We start from the raw sequence: 21,301 nt of genomic DNA, 5'->3' as shown, positions 1-21,301 counted from the left end.
CTAGAGTCCTAGAAAAGTGCTAGTTTTTTCTTAATATGACTGTCTCCCAGATCTTCGGCAAGTTAATACAGCCATATTTGTTGAGATTTGGAGTGTGTTTTAGGGCTTCTGTCGCCTCTAAGAACAATCTCTCTGATTTATATGGGTTTCTGTGTAGTACTTTTGTGTTTTTCCAGATGATCCTGTGTGCAGGGGTATCCAGAGCATGGTCTGCTAGGCCCGACTTCCCATAATGATATTTCCGGACGTATCGTTTATGTTCGCTGATGCGGATATTCACAGTTCTTCCTGTTTGACCGTAGTAGGCTTGATTGCATGAGCAGGGTACTTGGTAGACTCCTGGATGTGACAAAGGAGGAATGCTGTCCTTGGGTGAGCGGATGAGGGTGGCTAATTTGCTATATGGTCTGAATGTAGTGCGTAGTTTATGTTTATTGAGAATTCTTGAGATCTTTTCGGATGTGCTTGAGATCTTATCCGAAAAGATCTCAAGAATTCTCAATAAACATAAACTACGCACTACATTCAGACCATATAGCAAATTAGCCACCCTCATCCGCTCACCCAAGGACAGCATTCCTCCTTTATCACATCCAGGAGTCTACCAAGTACCCTGCTCATGCAATCAAGCCTACTACGATCAAACAGGAAGAACTGTGAATATCCGCATCAGCGAACATAAACGATACGTCCGGAAATATCATTATGGGAAGTCGGGCCTAGCAGACCATGCTCTGGATACCCCTGCACACAGGATCATCTGGAAAAACACAAAAGTACTACACAGAAACCCATATAAATCAGAGAGATTGTTCTTAGAGGCGACAGAAGCCCTAAAACACACTCCAAATCTCAACAAATATGGCTGTATTAACTTGCCGAAGATCTGGGAGACAGTCATATTAAGAAAAAACTAGCACTTTTCTAGGACTCTAGTAATATATGATAGCATTTTTTTTTTTTTTGTGTTAATCTCTCTCAGATAGAGGGCGCCAAAATCAGGACTCTAGTCTTTGTGTTGCTGCTACAATTTTAAGTACACCATGTTGTTTTAGTCTCGCGTATTGTGACAAACAGTGTTTTTGTGCTCTGAAGATGCTGGTTATAATACCAGCGAAATATCAGCATCAAGTTAATAAATTAATTATTTACTTAGTTTCTGTGTTCTATTATACCGTTAAAATAATAAACAACATATTATCTCTGCTCTTATTCATGATCTATATGGATTGCATTACGAAAGAAAGTGGCATTAAACCTGATATTAAAATAGGAGGCATCAAACTTAGCTCTTTGCTTTATGCAGATGATGTTATACTCTTGATTGCACTGTTCAGAGCATCTACGATCCATCTATCTATCTATTCCTATCCTCTGCAGCTTGTACACCAACTTATCACGTGGTAATCTATCAAATGCTTTTGCAAAGTCCAAGAATATCACTGTACATGATTCTCCCTTATCTAACACAATCATTACCTTATCATAAAATGCAAGTAAATTGCTAAAACAAGACCTGCCCTTCACAAACCCATGCTGACCATCATAGAGTCTTACAAGGTAGGTTCTGAAAGTTTCCAGCCTGACATATAAAAATAATTTTTTGCCAATTTTAAAATGCTGCACGTGACAGATATCACCATGTATGGAGAGGTTAGTGTACTAGTTTCAACTCTCTGCCTGTGTTATTCAATTAGAGGCACTTGTTTGACTAACACGTGGCACATGCTAAGTGACTATAATTTTAAAAATTGAGTACTGCGCTGTGATAAAGTTTTTCACCAAAGAAGGGCTTTCTCCAAGTGCTATCAAACAGCGATTGGATGGTATTTATCGGGAAGCTTCTCCTTCATATTCCACCATGAAGGAATGGACAGTCATAAACAGTTTTTGTCTAGGAAGAGAGTATCAAAGACGATCCCCATGATGGTTGGCCTGTGAAGTGATGACTGAGGAAAATGTCCTCTCTTGTTGAGGAGGAACTGCTCAATGGCAGATGGCTGAAGCTAAAAGAAATCTCAATAAGGTTGGGGCTTTTTATAATACCTATCTTTTGCATCATTCACAAGAAGCTTCACATGATGCAAGTCAGTGAAGGTGGGTGCCCCAACTTTTCTCTTCAATTTCTTTTCAACTTTTCAGGAACAGTGTGATTGTTCCTGCAAGTTTTTAGAGCTTTTCCAAGGGAATAAAAGAGAAGTACTGGAATCCATTGTCACTGGGGATGAAACCATGGTCCTTTATTATAATCGTCTTTCTAAAAGGGAATCCATGGAGTGGCACAAACCAGGCAAAGCACTGCCAAGAAAAGCCAAGATCACTCAGTCCACCAAGAAGATCATCGCGACAATCTTTTGGGATTGCCGAGGAATTCTCTTGATTAACTTCAAGGAAAGGAAAACTAACGCATATGCAGAATATTGTTTCAATCCTGCACAAACTGCATGACACCATAAAGGAGAAGAGACAAGAATGCTAAGTCATGGTGGTCGCCTGCTTCATGACAATGTTCCAGTCCATATAGCTATTGTTGCAAAGGCTGCAGTGAAGGATTATAGCTCCAGGAGATTGAACACCCAGATCTAGCACCCAGTGACTACTACCCCTCTTCTCGAAACTGAAGAAAGACCTTCGAGGAAGAAAATTTGCAGATGACAATGAGGTGAAAGATGCAGTTTTAGGCCATTTTACAGACAAAAGTACAGACTATTTTTTTAAGGGCATAGACATGTTAATTCAAAGATGTGAAAAGTGTGTTGAAGTAAAGAGAGATTATGTTGAAAAGTGACACAGTTGTTTTCTTTCTATCACCTCTAAAAGTTAGTCAGACTGGAAACTTATGGAACCACCCTCGTATGTCCATCAATCCAATCATGTCTACTATTTCTAAACAATTTTTTCAACACTCTGATCACAACTGCAGATATACAGACTGGCTTATAAATGGAAACTTCTGTTTTCAAACCATGCTTGTGGAGAGGTATTATTTTGCCTTCTTTCCACTCCTTAGGAACCTTCCCCCACTGCAAGACTTTTATTAAATAACCAAGACAAGGGCATGCTAACTCTTTGACACATTATTTAAATATACGTGGTGATATGTCATTCATCCCCACAGCCTTATTAACCTCTAACCTAAGCAACACTTGATATACATCTGATTCTTTCACCTTTAATTCTTCTAATTCTTGCCTCTCTTCTACATATTGCACAGCATTATTCACACCACTAGGATATACACAGATGAAGTATTCATTAGATAATTCCACTATATCATTTGCTATGGTTACTCTGCTACCATAACTGCCAGTATCAACCTGCCATAATTATTTTTCCTCTTGCTTGCCACATAGCAGAAAAATTCCCTTAGATTGGCTTTGACCTAACTGGCCAATCTTCTCTCATATTCTACTTTTTTCTTTTTTTAACCAGGATTGTCACTTTTCTGGCCTGTACTTTATATTCTTCATGCATCTGTTCACTGCAGACTGTCTTCCTCCATAACAACCTCTTTTGTGACACTGCTTGCTTGATTTCACTGTTAATCTATCTCATTCTAACTATTTATTCAATTAACTCTTGCTGTGCAATTATGCATCACTAGTATTAGATACTGCCTTATCATTTCCCATGAACTGTCAACATCTTTTCTCACAATTCGTCAACCTGAAATATCAATACTAGTTGACTGTGGAGCTTCTCATAATCACCCACATTATAATTAGACCATCTTGATAACTTTTTCCTGTTTGACTACCTTCCAAATCAATACAACTTGATCACTTTCACCATCAGGTGGCAGTGTTGATAACTTATTCACAACCACATCCTGTGAGGATATCATCAAATCTAACACCAATAAACCTCATGTTACTTCCATCACATGCTGCTTTAGATAGTTATCCTGCAGAAACTCAACAAGTTCACTCTCCTTGTTACTATACACTACCTCTTCTTTTCAAACCACATTCCTATAATTATCTTCCATTAGGATCACATTCCTTTTATGTGCCCAACTAATTTGTCTAAACATTTCACAATTAATACTCTCCACATTCCTTGTCCTATATAACAGCATCCTATTAGATATACTATTCTAGTGATCTCAACTTCACACCAAACAGCTTCAACTCTTCGACTCTTGAAGGACAAAATTCCTCTACTAGCACTTTTTAAAATCATGGTACTGGCATAGAATCTGAGTGATTCAAATATGAATAGTGAAGCAGTGTTTCATAGATCTTCATAAAAAGACAATCAAATGTGAATTGACTTTTATGAATTTCTCAGAAGGGAAATCTTACTTCTCTCCCTCTTACTTTTGTCTTGTCCTATATAACAGCATCCTATTAGATATACTATTCTAGTGATCTCAACTTCACACCAAACAGCTTCAACTCTTCGACTCTTGAAGGACAAAATTCCTCTACTAGCATTTTTAAAATCATGGTACTGGCATAGAATCTGAGTGATTCAAATATGAAATATGAGCAGTATTTCATAGATCTCCATAAAAAGACAATCAAATGTGAATTGACTTTTGTGAATTTCTCAGAAGGGAAATCTTACTTCTCTCCCTCTTACTTTGGATAATATTCCAATCTCCGATCATGATAAATTTTCTCTTCTATGGTTGGCTTTCACATCTAGCCTGTCCTGGCACAAAGACATGTATTCATAGACTCTTCAACCTCCAAAAAAAATGTTATATCCTCTTTTGTTCAAACTTTTATTTATCACCTGCATAATTCCTAACACTTTAGAAAGCATAAATCCACCTGACTATAGAATACTGTTCTCATATATCTGGAGTGATGAGCAAAACAAACCTCCCTAAGAATGCTGAATGCTATTTAGAAGTGGCAATTTGCTTAAAAGACTCTCTCACTCAGAAACTCCCTCAATTTGCTTTCTTGCTGATGTCTTATTTCTGTATTATTCTTTCTCGTGGGTATTTTTATGAGCACTGATCTGAAATTGCCAGCACCATTTCTTCACTTTGCTCTAATAAGAACATGAACAGCTGCTGGTCAACATCCAAGAACTGCACCAACTTCTTATCCTCTTCTTTCATTTATCTGTCTCTGTTCTTTGGAACAGCTTCTCTATACAATTTTTCCAAAATGAATACAACCTCCAGCTTCAAGAAACTCATCAGCACATTCCTTCTTCCTTCCTGGTCAACTGCCACACATAGTGTTACTGGAAATTTGATGCACTGCATAATTTAGACTCCTTCATCAAAAGGTTGAACTGCAGATGACAGGTGCAAAGCTCTCATCATACCAATTTATAAAATGGAGAAAGGGGGGAAAAAATGAATGAGAGATTGGTTGCTTGACATAGATTAGAATTTAATGGTAGAAGAACAGCAAAAGTCATACTTCACCATGAAGGTTAAAGCAGTACACAAATAAATAGTAATAAATAAATAACATCTTATGTACAAGAAAAACCAACTAATAGAAAAAATCTGTGCCTTATTACAAAGCACAAAGCAATACATATTTCAATAAATAAACATCTTATGTACAAGGTATTAAAAAAAAAAAAAAACGCATCTTATCACAGGTAATAGATAGTAAAATAAAAAATAGCACTATGTACAAGAAAACCATTGGGGAAAAGCTATACAAACTATATACAATATACAGTCTATAAATACAAACAATATACACAATTTATATACAATTAATATATAACATTATAAATGTTAATGCTTTGCAGAAATTTAAAAACTAAATAAACACTGGACAAATATCATAAAATGCCTGGGTGTACAGGAAAGGAAAGGGGGAGGGGGTATGGCAGCCCAGAAAGTGACTGCTCAATGGTCAGGTCCATCTTCCCTGTCCTTACAGATGATGCTGATATTTCATAGTGCAGTATCAGTGAGCTTAAGGCACGTTTCATTCAGGCAAAGGTACAGTGGTTTATACTTCTACAACAGAGTCTTATAAAAAAAAAAACTTTCATTGTTTACTTTTTTGGTGGAGCTGTCTACCTTCTGACATGAGATCTTGATTTCATTGGTCTTGGATTTTTTCTTTTTGGGTAATTGTGGATAGCATGGCCATCCACAATTACCCAAATCCATTATTTCTTTCTCTCTAGGAAAAATATCCAAGACATTGTCCAATGAAAATTCCCATCAAGAACACTAGGTATAACAATGGTTTTAATTTCTTGTGGTATTTATCCCATCTATTAATGGATCTGGAGGTATGTTCTTGATTCTCTGAGGTGCATGCTTAATTTTCTTTTTCACTAGTGGATTCTGAAGTCATGGAACCATTTTTGCTGTCATCAGGAGTGAACCTATACCATTTTTTCACTTTGATTTGCTCTAAAGAGATAACAGGCATATCATATCATAACAGGCATATCAGAGCCCAGCAGGTGGAGAGGATGTTGCGAGTGGGAACACTGAATGTTGGAAGCATGACTGGAAGGGAAAGAGAGGTGGCAGACATGAAGAGGAAGAGGAAGTTGGACATTTTATGTGTGCAGGAGACAAGGTGGAAGGGGGGAAAGGCAAAGGAACTGGGAGATGGATATAAATTGTTCTACTCTGGAGCGAATAACAAGGGAAGAAATGGTGTAGGAATTGTGGTGTGTGGCAGAATGAAGGGTGAAGTACTGGAAGTGGGTAGAAGGAACGACAGGATCATGCAAATGAAATTGGGTCTTGGAGAAGAGCGGGTGGTCGTATTGTGGGTATATGCCCTGCAAGTTGGTTGTACAGCAGAGGAGAAAGATGAGTTCTGGAACGTGTTAGATGAAGAAATGAGGGAATTGGAAGAAAATGAGATGGTGATTGTCGGAGGAGACTTGAACAGACATATAGGAAGACAGAATAGAGACTGTGAAAGGGTGCATGGTGGCCATGGAGTGTGGGAATGATGAACCAGGAAAGAGAGAGGGTTGTGGACTTTGCAGTAGCATTTGATTTGGCAATTGTGAACTCGTTTTTCTACAAGAGCGAAGTATATTTGATAACATTTAGGATTGGTAACAACAGTTCACAAATTGACTACATTTTGATTAGAAGAAAAACATCTTAAGGTTGTGACAAATTGTAAAGTAATTCCAAAGAAATGGTGTAGGAATTGTGGTGTGTGGCAGAATGAAGGGTGAAGTACTGGAAGTGGGTAGAAGGAACGACTGGAAGGGAAAGAGAGGTGGCAGACATGAAGAGGAAGAGGAAGTTGGACATTTTATGTGTGCAGGAGACAAGGTGGAAGGGGGGAAAGGCAAAGGAACTGGGAGATGGATATAAATTGTTCTACTCTGGAGCGAATAACAAGGGAAGAAATGGTGTAGGAATTGTGGTGTGTGGCAGAATGAAGGGTGAAGTACTAGAAGTGGGTAGAAGGAACGACAGGATCATGCAAATGAAATTGGGTCTTGGAGAAGAGCGGGTGGTCGTATTGTGGGTATATGCCCTGCAAGTTGGTTGTACAGCAGAGGAGAAAGATGAGTTCTGGAACGTGTTAGATGAAGAAATGAGGGAATTGGAAGAAAATGAGATGGTGATTGTCGGAGGAGACTTGAACAGACATATAGGAAGACAGAATAGAGACTGTGAAAGGGTGCATGGTGGCCATGGAGTGTGGGAATGATGAACCAGGAAAGAGAGAGGGTTGTGGACTTTGCAGTAGCATTGATTTGGCAATTGTGAACTCGTTTTTCTACAAGAGCGAAGTATATTTGATAACATTTAGGATTGGTAACAACAGTTCACAAATTGACTACATTTTGATTAGAAGAAAAACATCTTAAGGTTGTGACAAATTGTAAAGTAATTCCAACAGATCAAGTAGCACAGCAACACCGACTGCTGTGCGCAGACTTTAAAATAAGATCGAAGATAAGAACCTCAGGACGCCATGGGATGAAGACAATTAAGTGGTTTCATTTAAAAGAGGAGAGTGTGAGGAATCGTTTTAGGGAGAGGGTGTTAGAGAGGATTTCGGATGGACTGGAAAGTGTACAAGATTGGTGGAAATATAATTCAAAAGTAATCCTGAGCTGTGCAATTGAGGTGCTTGGTGAGACATCTGGAAAGATTAGAGAGCAGAAGGAGGGTTGGTGATGGAATAATAATGTACAAGTGGCAGTGACAGCTAAGAAGAAGGCAAAGCAGAAGTGGGATGAGTCAAGAGTGGAAGAGGACAGAGAGGTGTACAGAGAGAGAGAGAAAGAGCAAGAAGCCAAGAGAGTTGTTGCACAGGCGAAGGCCATGGCATATCAAGATCTGTATGATCAATTAGAAACAAAGGAAGGACAGAGAAAAATTTACCAACTAGCGAAATGTAGAAATAAAGCAGCAAAGGACATCTTACATGTGAGGCAGATCAAAGACGCTGAAGGAAGAGTATTATGGAGGGATGTGGACATAAGAAACAGATGGAAAATATACTTTGAGGGACTTTTGAATGAGGAAAATGCAAGGACTCACAGAAGAGATGGGCAGCCTTCTGAGGGGATGGTGCAGAACATCAGTAGAGTGGAAGTGACAGAGGCCATGAAGAGGATGAGGAATGGAAAATCGGTGGGTCCCAACAGAATTCCAGTGGAAGCATGGAAGGCACTGGGGGAAGAGGGAATTGACCTGCTGTGGGACCTGTTCATGAAAGTTTGCCAACAGGAAAATATACCCGAGGAATGGAGGGAGAGTACTCTTGTCCCCATCTACAAGGGTAAAGGGGATGCACAAGACTGTAAAAATTACAGAGGAATAAAGTTGATGTCCCACACAATGAAAATCCTAGAAAGGGTTCTTGATGGTAGATTGAGGAAGGAGGTGGAGATTGCAAAGGAACAATTTGGCTTCATGCCTGGTAGATCAACAACAGATGCTATCTTTGGGTTACGGCAGATGATGGAAAAGTATCGAGAGAAACAAAGGGAGCTACATTTGGCATTTATTGATCTGGAGAAAGCATACGATAGAGTGCCAAGGCAAGAAATCTGGAGGTGTCTGAGGGAGAAGAAGGTGCCGGAGAAATATGTCGGGTTGTTGCGGGAAATGTACAGAAATGTGAAGACAAGTGTTCGGATCTGTCTGGGACATACAGAAAGTTTTGAAGTAACAGTTGGCTTGCATCAAGGGTCAGCATTAAGTCTGTTTCTGTTTAATATTGTGATGGAGGTGGTAACAGAGGAGGTGAGAGAAGATGCGCCTGGGACAATGTTGTATGCAGATGATATCTTGCTGTGTGCAGATTCAAGAGAAGAAGCGGGAACTAAACTGGAAAGGTGGAGAAAAGTACTGGAAGAGAGAGGTATGAGACTGAGCAGAAGTAAGACAGAGTATATGTGTTACACAGAGGGTGGAGGACAGGAGACAGATCTGGAGCTGGAAGGAAATGTCATCAGGAAGGTGAGAGACTTTAGATACTTAGGTTCAACAGTGGAAGAAGATGGAGGAGCTGAGAAGGAAGTGGGATGCAGGATACAAGCAGGTTGGAGGAACTGGAGGGAGATTGCTGGAGTGTTATGCGATAAGAGGGTGCCGATCAATCTGAAAGGCAAAATCTATAGGACAGTAGTGAGGCCAGCTATGACATATGCTATAGAAACTGTGGCCCTGAGGAAAAATAACATCAGCAGGATGGAAGTAGCAAAGATGCTTAGGTGGATGTGCGGTGTGACTAGAAAGGATCGTCTGAGAAATGATTATGTCAGGGATATAGTGAAAGTTACGAACTTAGGAGCGAAAATACAGGAGGCAAGGTTGAGATGGTTTGGTCATATGATGAGGAGGGAGGATGAATATGTGGGAAGAAGGGTCATGCAGATGGATGTGCAAGGAAGGCGGAAGCGTGAGTGGCCAAAGAAGACTTGAGGATGAATGACTTGGATGTGGTGACAGCTCAAGACAGGAAGGTGTGTAGAAGACTCATTATAAACAGTGACCCCACTTAAGTGGGAGAAGCTGCAGAAGAAGAAGAAGATAACAGGCATATCATACCATTCAAAGATGTTGTATTTGTGAGAAGGTAAGAAATTGTATGGGTTAAGGTCCCTGTTGACACTTTCTTTATAGTTGCTTTCTCAACATAAGACAGAGCAGGGCATCCCTTATCAAGAGACACAGAGGCAGCATATTTGCTACTGTTAAACTGTGAATGAAATTGTTTTGTATATATATTTTTTTTTTCATTCACATTTAACATAATATACCATATACCAAGCAAGACTTGTATAAATATTATTTAATGTAAACAACTTATTTTACAATTTAATATTCATATAACTACTTTAATTTTGCATAATATTTAATTATTTAATCAAAGATATATGTATTAATAATGAAAAGACTGTATTAAATTTTATTAAGCTATTTTAATTATTATTATGTTAATATTATAAGAACTTGTATTTGATAATTTAACTGCGCATTAATTGAAATGTAAATATTCTTTATTTATTCCTATTTGTAGAAGTTTAATGTTATGCAATAGCTCAATTTTATTATGTTTTGTTTTGTTGTCGTGGAGACGTATGTAAGTAAGCGAGCACGTTTTTGGAACACCACGTGAGGAGAAGGTCTATTGAAAAGAGTTTTAGAAAGAAATCACGAGAATAATTTAGGTGGGAAGAATGGATATAAAAAGGGAAGAACGCTGAAAATATAGAGAGATTGGATTAATTAAGAGAGAGAGAGAAAGGAGAGGATTGGCATAAGGTTGGAATCGGAGCATTCGGGAATCACAGTACGATAACAGCGAGTCGGAAAGTCACTCAAGCAGTTAATAAAGTTTACTAGTCGAGAAGCAGTTAGCTAATAAGTTGTAGAATAACAATTATAGCTATGGAAAACAGCTGAGAGACTATTAATTAGACTAGCGATACTTGAATTGAGATATAATTTCAGGGCCGACCTGTCAAGGACACACAGAATCTTGAAATAAAGCATCGAATAACTAGAGAATAGCAGAGGCTGAAAATTGAAGTTTACCGTTAGCTGTGTTTAGAATTGTAGTATCTAAAGAATTAATTGAATGCCGGAGGAATGAACAACTGTGCATATAAACCTCAAGTTAAGGAATTATTGTGTATTCATAAGAGATCAGCAGTATTTCATGCAAGAACGTTTGTTTATGTGCATTGTGACCGACGATTAATTCAGTTATTGCTTAGAAGATTTATTTAATGAGTGCCGTATACTGCTCAAAGTGTTTACAGTTATAAAAAAATTGTTTGTGTGTAAGTTTATGAAGAAAGAAGATTATCGGTAAGATTATTCCAACCATTAATATTCCTTTGCAGAGAAGTGTGTGAGGTTCATCCTAGAATGTCCTTACACTAACAGTAACTATTGCGGAAATTAGCTGAAGTGTAAATTTAAAAGTCTTTGTTTGTGAAGAGATATTACTGCAATTTTTGTCGTATTTGGAACTTAAAGAACTGTGAGAAGACTGTATTATAGAGATAACAGATTTATCACTGTCTGAGTTGTATGATTGAATTTATCAGAGAAGTTAAAATGTTCGTGATATCTTAATAACTGATTTGAATTTAAGGGCAAAATTTGTGATTCTAAAATTAAATGGTTGTTTCTTGTTAATCAAAAGATGTATTTTGCCTGAATCTCTTTTACTGCACCATTCATAAAATATTCGAACCAAAGAGGGAATGATAAATAAGTTAAATATACTCTGTCAGTATATATAATATTAACACCTAAAAGGAGAGATAGTTGTGAGTTGGTTTTTCTTCAGTTCTTGAACTAATTCAGATATAAAGTGGCACAGTCTTTAAATATAAATTTTCTTTATATTTGAATTAGAAATCAGCTTACAACTTATCAATTAGTTAAGAACATCATAATAGTAATCATGTCGGATCCAAGGTATAGATTGAGAAGAAGTAGGATCCAACACTACATTTTTAATTTTCTGAATCTCCTTTTCATCCTTTCAATTTTGACATGCTCAAGAGTAGACTGGGTGATCTCTTTCACAATTAGGACATTTCAGTGCTTTGCACCTATAGTCTTTGTTCTCATGCTCTTTTCTGCTACATTTGGACAGATTGCCAAGCCATGACAGGCAGTCTGAGATTGATTGTACTTTTGCCACTTAAAGCAGTGCAATTGCCTAAGAGGGCAAATACCTTGCTTTCTTTGGTGTTCCCTGATGATATTCCTCATCAGAACCAAGCCCTTCAGATCAGAGCAAATCTCCTCACTAGGAACATCTTTGAGATCCCACTCTGATATTATACCTTGCGAAAAGCTCAAATTTTTGTGGTGGTGGTGGGAAGGTCATTGGTATTCCCCAACAGATGTTGCATGGAGTTGTTCTGATCACTGGATTGCTATTCTCCAGAATGGAGTTTTTTAAAACAGATTTTGGAGATCCTGACAGTTTTTTAAAACCCTTCTGGATGAAGAAGGGTAACATTTTTCCAAGTGGATGTTTGCCTGTTGCATGTAAAATAAATTATGTTCTTATGTAAAATCTCTTACAGAAAAATTTCTGCAATAGACACCCAGAAAAGGGATCCTAAGTGGAAGAGTGTTTACAACACAATTAAGAGAGGTGATCAAATTCCCAAGAACTGCTTATTCCTCGAAACACTTCACCTAGATGAAGATGGACTTCTCTTGTCCAAGCAGAAAGTCTCAGGAAAATGGAAGGAAAAGGTTCTGGTTCCGAAAGTCATGATACAATTTCTAAGTTCCATGATTCAGACAGAAGGGGTTTGATCAAACGTAGCATCAAATTAGTGGAAAGTACACATGGAAAGGAATGAAAGGTGATGTTGCTAAGTATGTGTTGTTATGTCATCTCTCTTGTAAATTTATATTCTAAGTTACTATTATTTATCACTTTAGAATATCAGCTATTCCATTGCCGACAAATTTATAATTGTTTAAAACGAATGCGCCAGCCGGCAATTGAATTCTGATACACAATTAGACAACTCTAAAATAATAAAGGGATCACGTGATTTGCAGTTGTGGCTCCCCTCTTTCTTTCTTATGAAAATGGATACCCCCTTTACTTATATAGGTCCAAAGTTTTAATAAGTGGTAATTCAAATCTCAGAAAAACAACAGACTCATGAACTTTGGGTTAAAGAAATACATTTATTTTAAACACTTGCATATATACACTTTAAGTAATAACTTCAACACTTAAAGAGTCTGAACTCCCCCCTTTTAGGCTAAGATATCCAAAATTCCTACTCCTAATTTTAATCTAACAATCCCACACCCTTTTTTGTATTATTATATTCAGACTCGACCATTCCACACAGAGTTACTCAGTGCTCACATATAAAAAAAAAAACGCATGCACATAGTTATATACAATCCTTGTGTAGAGCATATCAGATGCAATCCGTCTAGTATTTTAACATGAGATAATATTCTTATTTGTGCTCAAGCTTTATCCTCCCCAACTTAGTTAATATTCAAGCTAATATTTAACATAATATCATAAAGTTTCTTCCTAATAAACAGTTCGAAGGTTTGGTTCCTTCCTCAGCATAAGCTTAGAGTGGCACCAGCTTATTTGACATAGACAGACTAGTCCAAAATCAGTCCTTTAGGCATCATATGAAAGTTAAATGTGTGGAGCTCCTAAATTTCTTGGTTCCTATTCCTTTCTTGGTTACTGTTCTAAAATGAGTATGAAAACTTGTACATTACCAGCCTTGTCTTTTCACGGAGTTGCTGGGGCTTCCTTGCGATTACACTTCGTGTTTTCTCACCACGTTTTCTCATGGCATCAGCAACTTACTTCTATTATCTTCGAAAGGTTGCCCTCTCACTGACTACACGTTAGCATAACTAACCAATGGCTCTTTACTAGAATTCCGACCTCATTCCTTTGGTGACTATACTCAACACGGCACAACAGCAACTGGGAGATTGTTGCTAGGCACCGGTGGCAAGCTTCCACAGCTATCCAGGACTTGGATGGGAATGCAGGAACAGAAAACAAGAGAGCGATTTGAATCTCGCGCCGGACCTTATATTGCAAAATGCAAGCGCCCTCTCTCGATGACTACGTCATGCTCATAGCTGCGGCCGATTGGTCACCGCAACTCCAAACTGTTTTGACATGGTTCTAATACATAGATCATCTTATATGCATCTAATAATAACATTTCAGTACTGAGACATAACTTTCCCTTGTTAATTTTTTACACAGACATTATCAACTTTAACTATAGATTTCTCAAAATTACTTAATATCTACAACCTCAGATGGTTAGACATACTTCTGAGTGAACATATGTACACTATCCTTTTAGCTCTTCTTCTGGAGGCATAAGTATGTCCTTATCCTTAGATCTAATCGTTACCATGTGTTGGGTCGGAAACAGGATGACTCACCAATAGTGAATCTGCACTTTTTCCGACACAACAGTGTCTTCATGTCATGTGTGTCAATCGAAATTTGATGATGAGAGAAAAGGGCACAAGTCAAACACAGTAGTGAACAAAAGTCAGTTAAGTAAAATAAGGAATAGGAAGTCAGACAAAATACCAGCGAGAGGAAATATTGAAACTGTAAGTGAGAAAAGAAAAAAAAAGGACTACCTAATATGAATCAGGGTCATCTCCAGAGAGCAAGGGAAGTAAGATGTAATAAAAAAAAATTTTTTTTAAATAAATAAACCTTTAAGTTTATTTTTTTAGAGGAAAGTGTAGCCTATGTAAAATCTCTTGCAGAAAAATTTTTGCTTTGCTAAAATTTTCGCAATCAATTTTCCAGGGTTTTTTTCTCAATATTTAGTAATATTTAAAGTATAATGTACTAACTAAATAAAATATTACTGTAAAAGTGCATATACATTGACTGTATGTAAAGTTCTAAGTAGGGATTATGCCAGATTAGTGATGACGAAACACCAACCAAAGGTTGCAAGGTCAACTGATGCTGACCGAACAGGCAGAAATGACGTCATTGCTAAAGGCTAATCCCGAAAAGACAGCATGTAGAACAAAGAGCGACATTCTGCATAAAACAAGATTGTGGCTCTTGGCTTTTCTTCTGCTCGTCGCCAATGCTTTTACCTTCCCATTGCCGAGCCTTTTTCACCTTCTCTTCGTTTAGGCTCCCTTCTCGTCGCTGAGGCTCTTTTTTCCGTTGCGGGTTTTCTACCCATCGAGCGCTGTAGGATTTTCGTCTCCAGAAAGAGAGCAGTTACATGCGAGCCTGGCAGTAAACTATGGTTGATTCCATATCAAATGTCCGATGGAGGAAAGATCTTCAAGAGCCCGCCTGTGATGTCCATGCAGCAAGGAAGTTAAACCAGAAAGAAGACCCTAAGAACCTGAAAAAGTATGCTGCAGTTTGTTTGGACTCTTTATTCATGGTAAAATGTAAGAAGCACTACTTTTGTATTTGTTAAGGAAGTGTATCTCGGAATTGTGAATATGCTTACAAGAAATCGATTGTAAACAGGTGCTAACTAAGCCACAAGTTTTACAGGAAGATTGTCTGTTAACTTGTATATTTAAATAATGAACGTGTGCTTAGTTATAATATTGGGAGCAGTACTATTATGATATTGTAAGTGGTTAGACAATTGTTAAGTCAGTCTGTAAGGGAAGGATTTTGTTAACTTGTTTATAAGGTGAGCGAATATGTGCATAAGTTATGTCTAACAAGTTAATACAATAATTGTGTGCATTGTGAGTTTTGTCATACAAATTGCATTACCTGCTTGTGAAAGGGTTAAGTGAAATAATTTCACAGTATTTCATATGTAATGTACTTCATGTCTAATTTTAAAAATAAATGTTTTTGTTTTGTAACTACGTGGCCTGTTCTTTAGCTAATGCACTATCTCCAAAAAAATGCGAATCTGCAGGCACAATTTAAAACGAATAGTCATTATGACTTGCATATAGAGAATTTTGATATATTAAGTGATAAATTCCTGATTTTCCTCACCCTAACTTTCAAACAATATTTGCTCAAATTAGATGGTGCAGTCGAAAATAGAATAAATTTTCTAATTTGATTTTGTATGAGAGTGGGGAACTGCATACATTAAATATACTTATAACACAAAGTTTGTTTAATAGCAGGGGGGGGACAGAAATTGGTCACGGTAGGATTAACTTTGAGAAGTTTTGCACGTTGATAGTCTTAACTTAGTGAAGTTGAACAAAGTAAAGTAAAGTATTCATATTTGGTCATGAAGTGTTAAAATATGACTTATTATTGTTTGTGACCATAGGTTTTTTAATTACTATATATGTTCATATAATAACGCCTACCAGTTTCGCTAGCAACTGTCTAGCTTTCTCGAGGCTTGAACGGCAAACACAAAAAAATGATAAATGCACAAAGTATAAATAAATACAAAACCGTTAGTAACTATAAGGTAGCTAAGTCGATACGTTCGCGTGACAATGTCAGCATGTACTGCGAATCTTTAGTCCGTGTCCTGAACATACGTTGCATGAACACGCATTATATGATTGTTGGCATACTGTAGTTCCGTCAAACTGAGTGAATTGATTAAATTTTTCCAGGTCTCATTCGATATGGCACCTTGATTTCTGTTTTGGTTGCTGCCTGTTCATAGGACTACTGTTGCTTCTTTGAATAATCGGTGTCTGAAATCATCATCTATGTAGGGCATAGAACTATTTTCCCAGTCCATAGAATGGTTAGAAGTTGAAAAGTGATGCGCTAAACCGGAGGTGATTGTCCTGTTATGATTGACATTTCCAACATGTTCTTTCTGTCTGATTTTGAGGGTAGCTGAAGTTTGTCCAATGAAGGAGAGGCCACACGTACATGGAATATTATACACACCTAGATATTTGTAAAATGGAACACTATCCTTAGGAGATCTTAACACCTGTCTAATGCTAGTAGTTGGTTTAAATACAACTGATGTTTCCACCAATATATCTCACTATATTGGTGGAAACCGAACCCATAAAGGAGGATGACTACCGTTGAAACCTGTTGGGAGACTATTTCTTGTTGTCGGTGGTTATCCTTATACAGGAATTTGTTGATAATGTTTAGAGGATATCCATTTTGAGATAATGTTGTAACAATTTCAGACAGTTCTGTCTGAACCTCATCTTCGTCTGAGACAAATTTGCAGACTATTTCCCAGCATGTGGATGATGCTATGTTTATGTGACCTATGATGGTTTGAAGAATAATGTAGATATCATCCAGTATCTGTATGCTTTTTGTAAATGGACAGTTTGAAATTGTTATCTTGTCTCTTTACCAGTATGTCTATGTAGTATCCTTATTTACAAATGTACCAATAAAAGAAGTCATTAACATTATCAAAGATCTCTTTCCTGTAGATATTACACAGATGTTCAAGCACTGCCTAAAATCAAATTTCTTTAAGGTAAACAACAAGGTGTACCAACAATTAGAAGTCCTAGCCATGGGCAGCCCTCTGTCACCACCATGTGCAGACCTTTTCATGGAGAAATTTGAAAATGAAATCTTCACCAATATTACTCCTAAACCGTCAATATGGTGGAGATGATAGATATCATCTATCATCTCCACCATATGACACAGATGACATGTAGATGATATCTTCATCATATGGCAAGAAAGCATAGAAAACCTACATATGTTTGTTGATAGAATCAACTCACTCCACAACAAAATCAAATTTACCCTAGAAGTGGAAAATAACAAACAACTGCACTTCTTAGACATACTGGTAAAGAGACAAGATAACAATTTCAAACTGCCCATTTACAAAAAAGCCTACAGATACTGGACGATATATACCTTATTCTTCAAACCATCATAGATCACATAAACATAGCATCATCCACCCATCTTGGGAAATGGAGTCCGCAAATTTGTCTCAGATGAAGATGGGGTTCAGACAGAACTGTCTCAAATTGTTACAACACTATCTCAAAATGGATAGCCTCTAAATATTATCAACAAATTCCTGTATAAAGATAAACACCGACAACAAAAAACAGTCTCCCAGCAGGTTTCAATGGTCGTCATCCCATTTATGGGTTCGGTTTCCACCAATATAGCAAGACTGTTAAAAGCTCATAACATCAGAGTTGTATTTAAACCAACTACTAGCATTAGACAGGTGTTAAGATCTCCTATGGATAGTGTTCCATTTTATAAATATCCAGGTGTGTGTATAATATTCCATGTACGTGTGGCCTCTCCTACATTGGACAAACTTCAAGAAGCCTCGAAATCAGACAGAAAGAACATGTTGGAGAGGTCAATCATAATAGGATGATCACCTCTGGTTTAGTGCATCACTTTTCAACTTCTACCCATTCTATAGACTCGGAAAATAGTTCTATGTCCTACATAGATGATGATTTCAGACACCGATTATTCAAAGAAGCAACAGTAGTCCTACGAAAAAGCAGCAACCTAAACAGAACTCAAAGTGCCATATTGAATGAGACTTGGAAAAATTTAATCAATTCACTCAGTTTGATGGAACTACAGTATGCCAACAATCATATAATGCGTGTTCAGGACACGGACTAAAGATTCGCAATACATGCTGACATTGTCACACGAACGTATCGACTTAGCTACCTTATAGTTACTAACGGTTTTGTATTCTTTATACTTTGTGCATTTACCGTTCAAGCCTTGAGAAAGCTAGACAGTTTTTAGCGAAACTGGTAGGCATTATTATATGAACATATATAGTAATTAAAAACCTATGGTCACATAAACAATAATAAGTCTTATATTTTAAAGTAAAGTAAAGTTAAGAAAAGACAAATAAGTTAAGATAAATAATTTAAGTTAATATTTTACAAAGGCGCAGACGACGTTTATTTAATTAAACGTAAATTTTACACTTATATTTCTTGCTGTCTCTCTGATGTCTTCTTTTCTTGTTTTTGCTTTCTGTTGCTGTGCATATGGTTTATGTACTTGGTTGGAGCTTGTTCAGGGCTCTCTGATAAACTATAGGGATGAAAAATTACTCATTCTCAAAAGGAAGTTGGTTTAGCACCACTGAACTAACTTTCTTTTGAGATAGCCTGGTATTCCCTTTCTGGGAAAGCAATGACTGCAGGAGGGGAATGCCAGATCTATCCCAGATGCCATACTGCCATTACAAGGCTTTGGCCATCCTTGGACCATGGGGGTGGAGACTTACTGCAATACCATTGATCTTTGCAGGCAAGCCCATCAAGCCAATTTATTCTGGCTGGGTCATCTGGGACCATCTGTCTTACAAAGCACCAAGGCCAAAGATGTAGGACCTGCCCTCCTCCCTGGATGACCTAGCCAGAATCCACTGGCTGGTGGGCATGCCTACAAAAGGTCAATGGTGTTGCAGTAAGTCTCCTTCCCCATGAGTTGCACTGCACAGCAAATGTAACAGGAAGGTGTTGGATCCCGTGATGGTGGTCTGGATGGCAGGAGAATTAAAAAGACTCAGGAAAGGTAGAGTTAAGATTGTGGGAAGAAAAGTATAGAAAAAAGATGAAGAATGAAAAGTGCCAGAACTATCACCAAGGAGTCCATTCCAAATTAAATAAATAAATAAAATAAATTCTGAATGATAAATGCAGGATAAACAATACATTAAACAATGATGGCAGTTTTCAACTATATACAAAATGACTACATGAGCCCAGAATGATAAGCTAATGTATTACTGTACATCAATCTCAAAAATATAGAAACTGATTTAGCTGAAAAAACAATGAACAGAATATTTCTTCACATTTATTTTAAAGTAGTATAATATTTTCAACTCACCATATTTTTCATGTGAAACAATTTTGCAACATCTGGCTTTTGTTGCATCATTGCATCAACCTGTTGAGGAGTGTATAAACATGTCTGGATGTGAGCATCTGTTATGGTCTTTGCTAATAAATCTATAAGAGAAAAAAATTATATGGGCATCACAAACATGTAACATTTCATAATAAACAAATAAATAATATATTCCTATTATAGATGCTGATATCATATTGAAAACACACAAAATTATTATTTTATTACAAAATGACTATAGTAGTAATTACTTAGTATATATTTCAGATGCTGTTTATTTTATTTATCTATTTCTTTACAGAACTGAGTTAGTCATTCCTAGGCAGTGGCACTGGTTTCCCCCCGTAGATTCTCTGGATTCTACACACAAGCATAAGACCTCAAATGGATTTGCTAGTAGTTACATTCCAGAAAAAATATCATCGAATGAGGTGTCATAAATCAAACCCTAAATCCCGGCTCAGTTTCATGAATCGAAGTTATGTTCTTGAAAATACAGTTTGAAATGAAATAATATAATAAGAAGAAGAAGAAGAAATAATATTAATAGATTATATATAATAATATATACAATAAATAATAAAGAGATTTATTTAATCATGCAAAAAGTGAAAATGTTGCAGGATTTGCCATTTATTGTGTTTCTTAAAATAAAAATCTACAGTTTCTTCTAAATTAAGGAGTCTTTTTTTACTTGATAAATTTCACATAGGATTAAAGACACTCCTGATTGCAGCTACGGCAGCTCACGTATGGGGTGGGAATTCCGCCAATCAAGATCCAAAGTTGACTTTGTGACTTATATCACCCACCACTGGACATATGCCATGGAAAGGTTCAGAGAAACTTGTGCAGTCATCCTTAACATTTCCAAAGCTTCACTGTGTATGGCAGGGGTGGCAACAATGTGGCTCATGTCAATGCATCACGCAGCTCTTCATGCTCTACAAGGAAAAATGAACAAAAAGAGAAGAGGAAACAACAAAAAAGAGGAACAAAATAAAAAAAAAAGGGAGATGAGGGAAAGAAAAACAGGGTTAATAAAAATTACGGCAATAAAAAGTTTAACTCGAAACATTAAATGAAGTTTACTTTGAACATTTTCCTTTTTCTTAGTAAGCTACTTAAAATTAGGGTATAATTAGTCAAAACAGTTCTTACAAGCTCATTCAAATGTTCATCATTTAAAACAGATCTATATTTAGATTTAATAAATTGTAACTAACATGTTGTGGCGGGAGGCATAGCTTCCCACCTTGCAATGCATGCACACACTTACTCCCATACCATCGCATCGGTTAGAGGTAATGGCTCTTCTAACTCTGACAGGAATTATTTTGACTCCAAAAGGATACGTAGTTGGCAACCCCCCCCCCCCTTGTGTATGGCATTAAACAAATTGACATCCTCTGGGCTCCTGACACCCTCTGTAATTAGATAGCCAGATGAAAGGACAGTGCTTCAAGGCTCTGTCTTTTCATCTACTCTCTTTCTGCTGTACATAAATGACCTACTCGCAATCGCCACTAATCCTATCCACAGCT

At 37.2% G+C, this 21,301-nt stretch overlaps 1 protein-coding gene across 5 annotated transcripts in view; it reads right to left on the bottom strand.

The window, feature by feature from the left end:
- Positions 1 to 21,301, bottom strand: part of LOC150098781 (putative nuclear hormone receptor HR3) — a 240,295-nt gene that overhangs the window by 68,592 nt on the left and 150,402 nt on the right. For all 5 annotated transcript variants that reach the window (XM_090404768.1, XM_090404769.1, XM_090404770.1 and 2 more), the window contains exon 6: positions 19,737 to 19,858. In XM_090404768.1, coding sequence (XP_090260894.1) covers positions 19,737 to 19,858 — 122 coding nt within the window. The remainder of the gene's footprint in view (positions 1 to 19,736; positions 19,859 to 21,301) is intronic.

Source organism: Typopeltis vanoorti, chromosome 15, assembly GCF_054136105.1.
Source record: "Typopeltis vanoorti isolate ZY-2024b chromosome 15, IOZ_Tvanoo_1.0, whole genome shotgun sequence".
NCBI classification, from domain to species: domain Eukaryota; kingdom Metazoa; phylum Arthropoda; class Arachnida; order Uropygi; family Thelyphonidae; genus Typopeltis; species Typopeltis vanoorti.
This window is presented reverse-complemented; position numbering and strand designations above follow the sequence as displayed.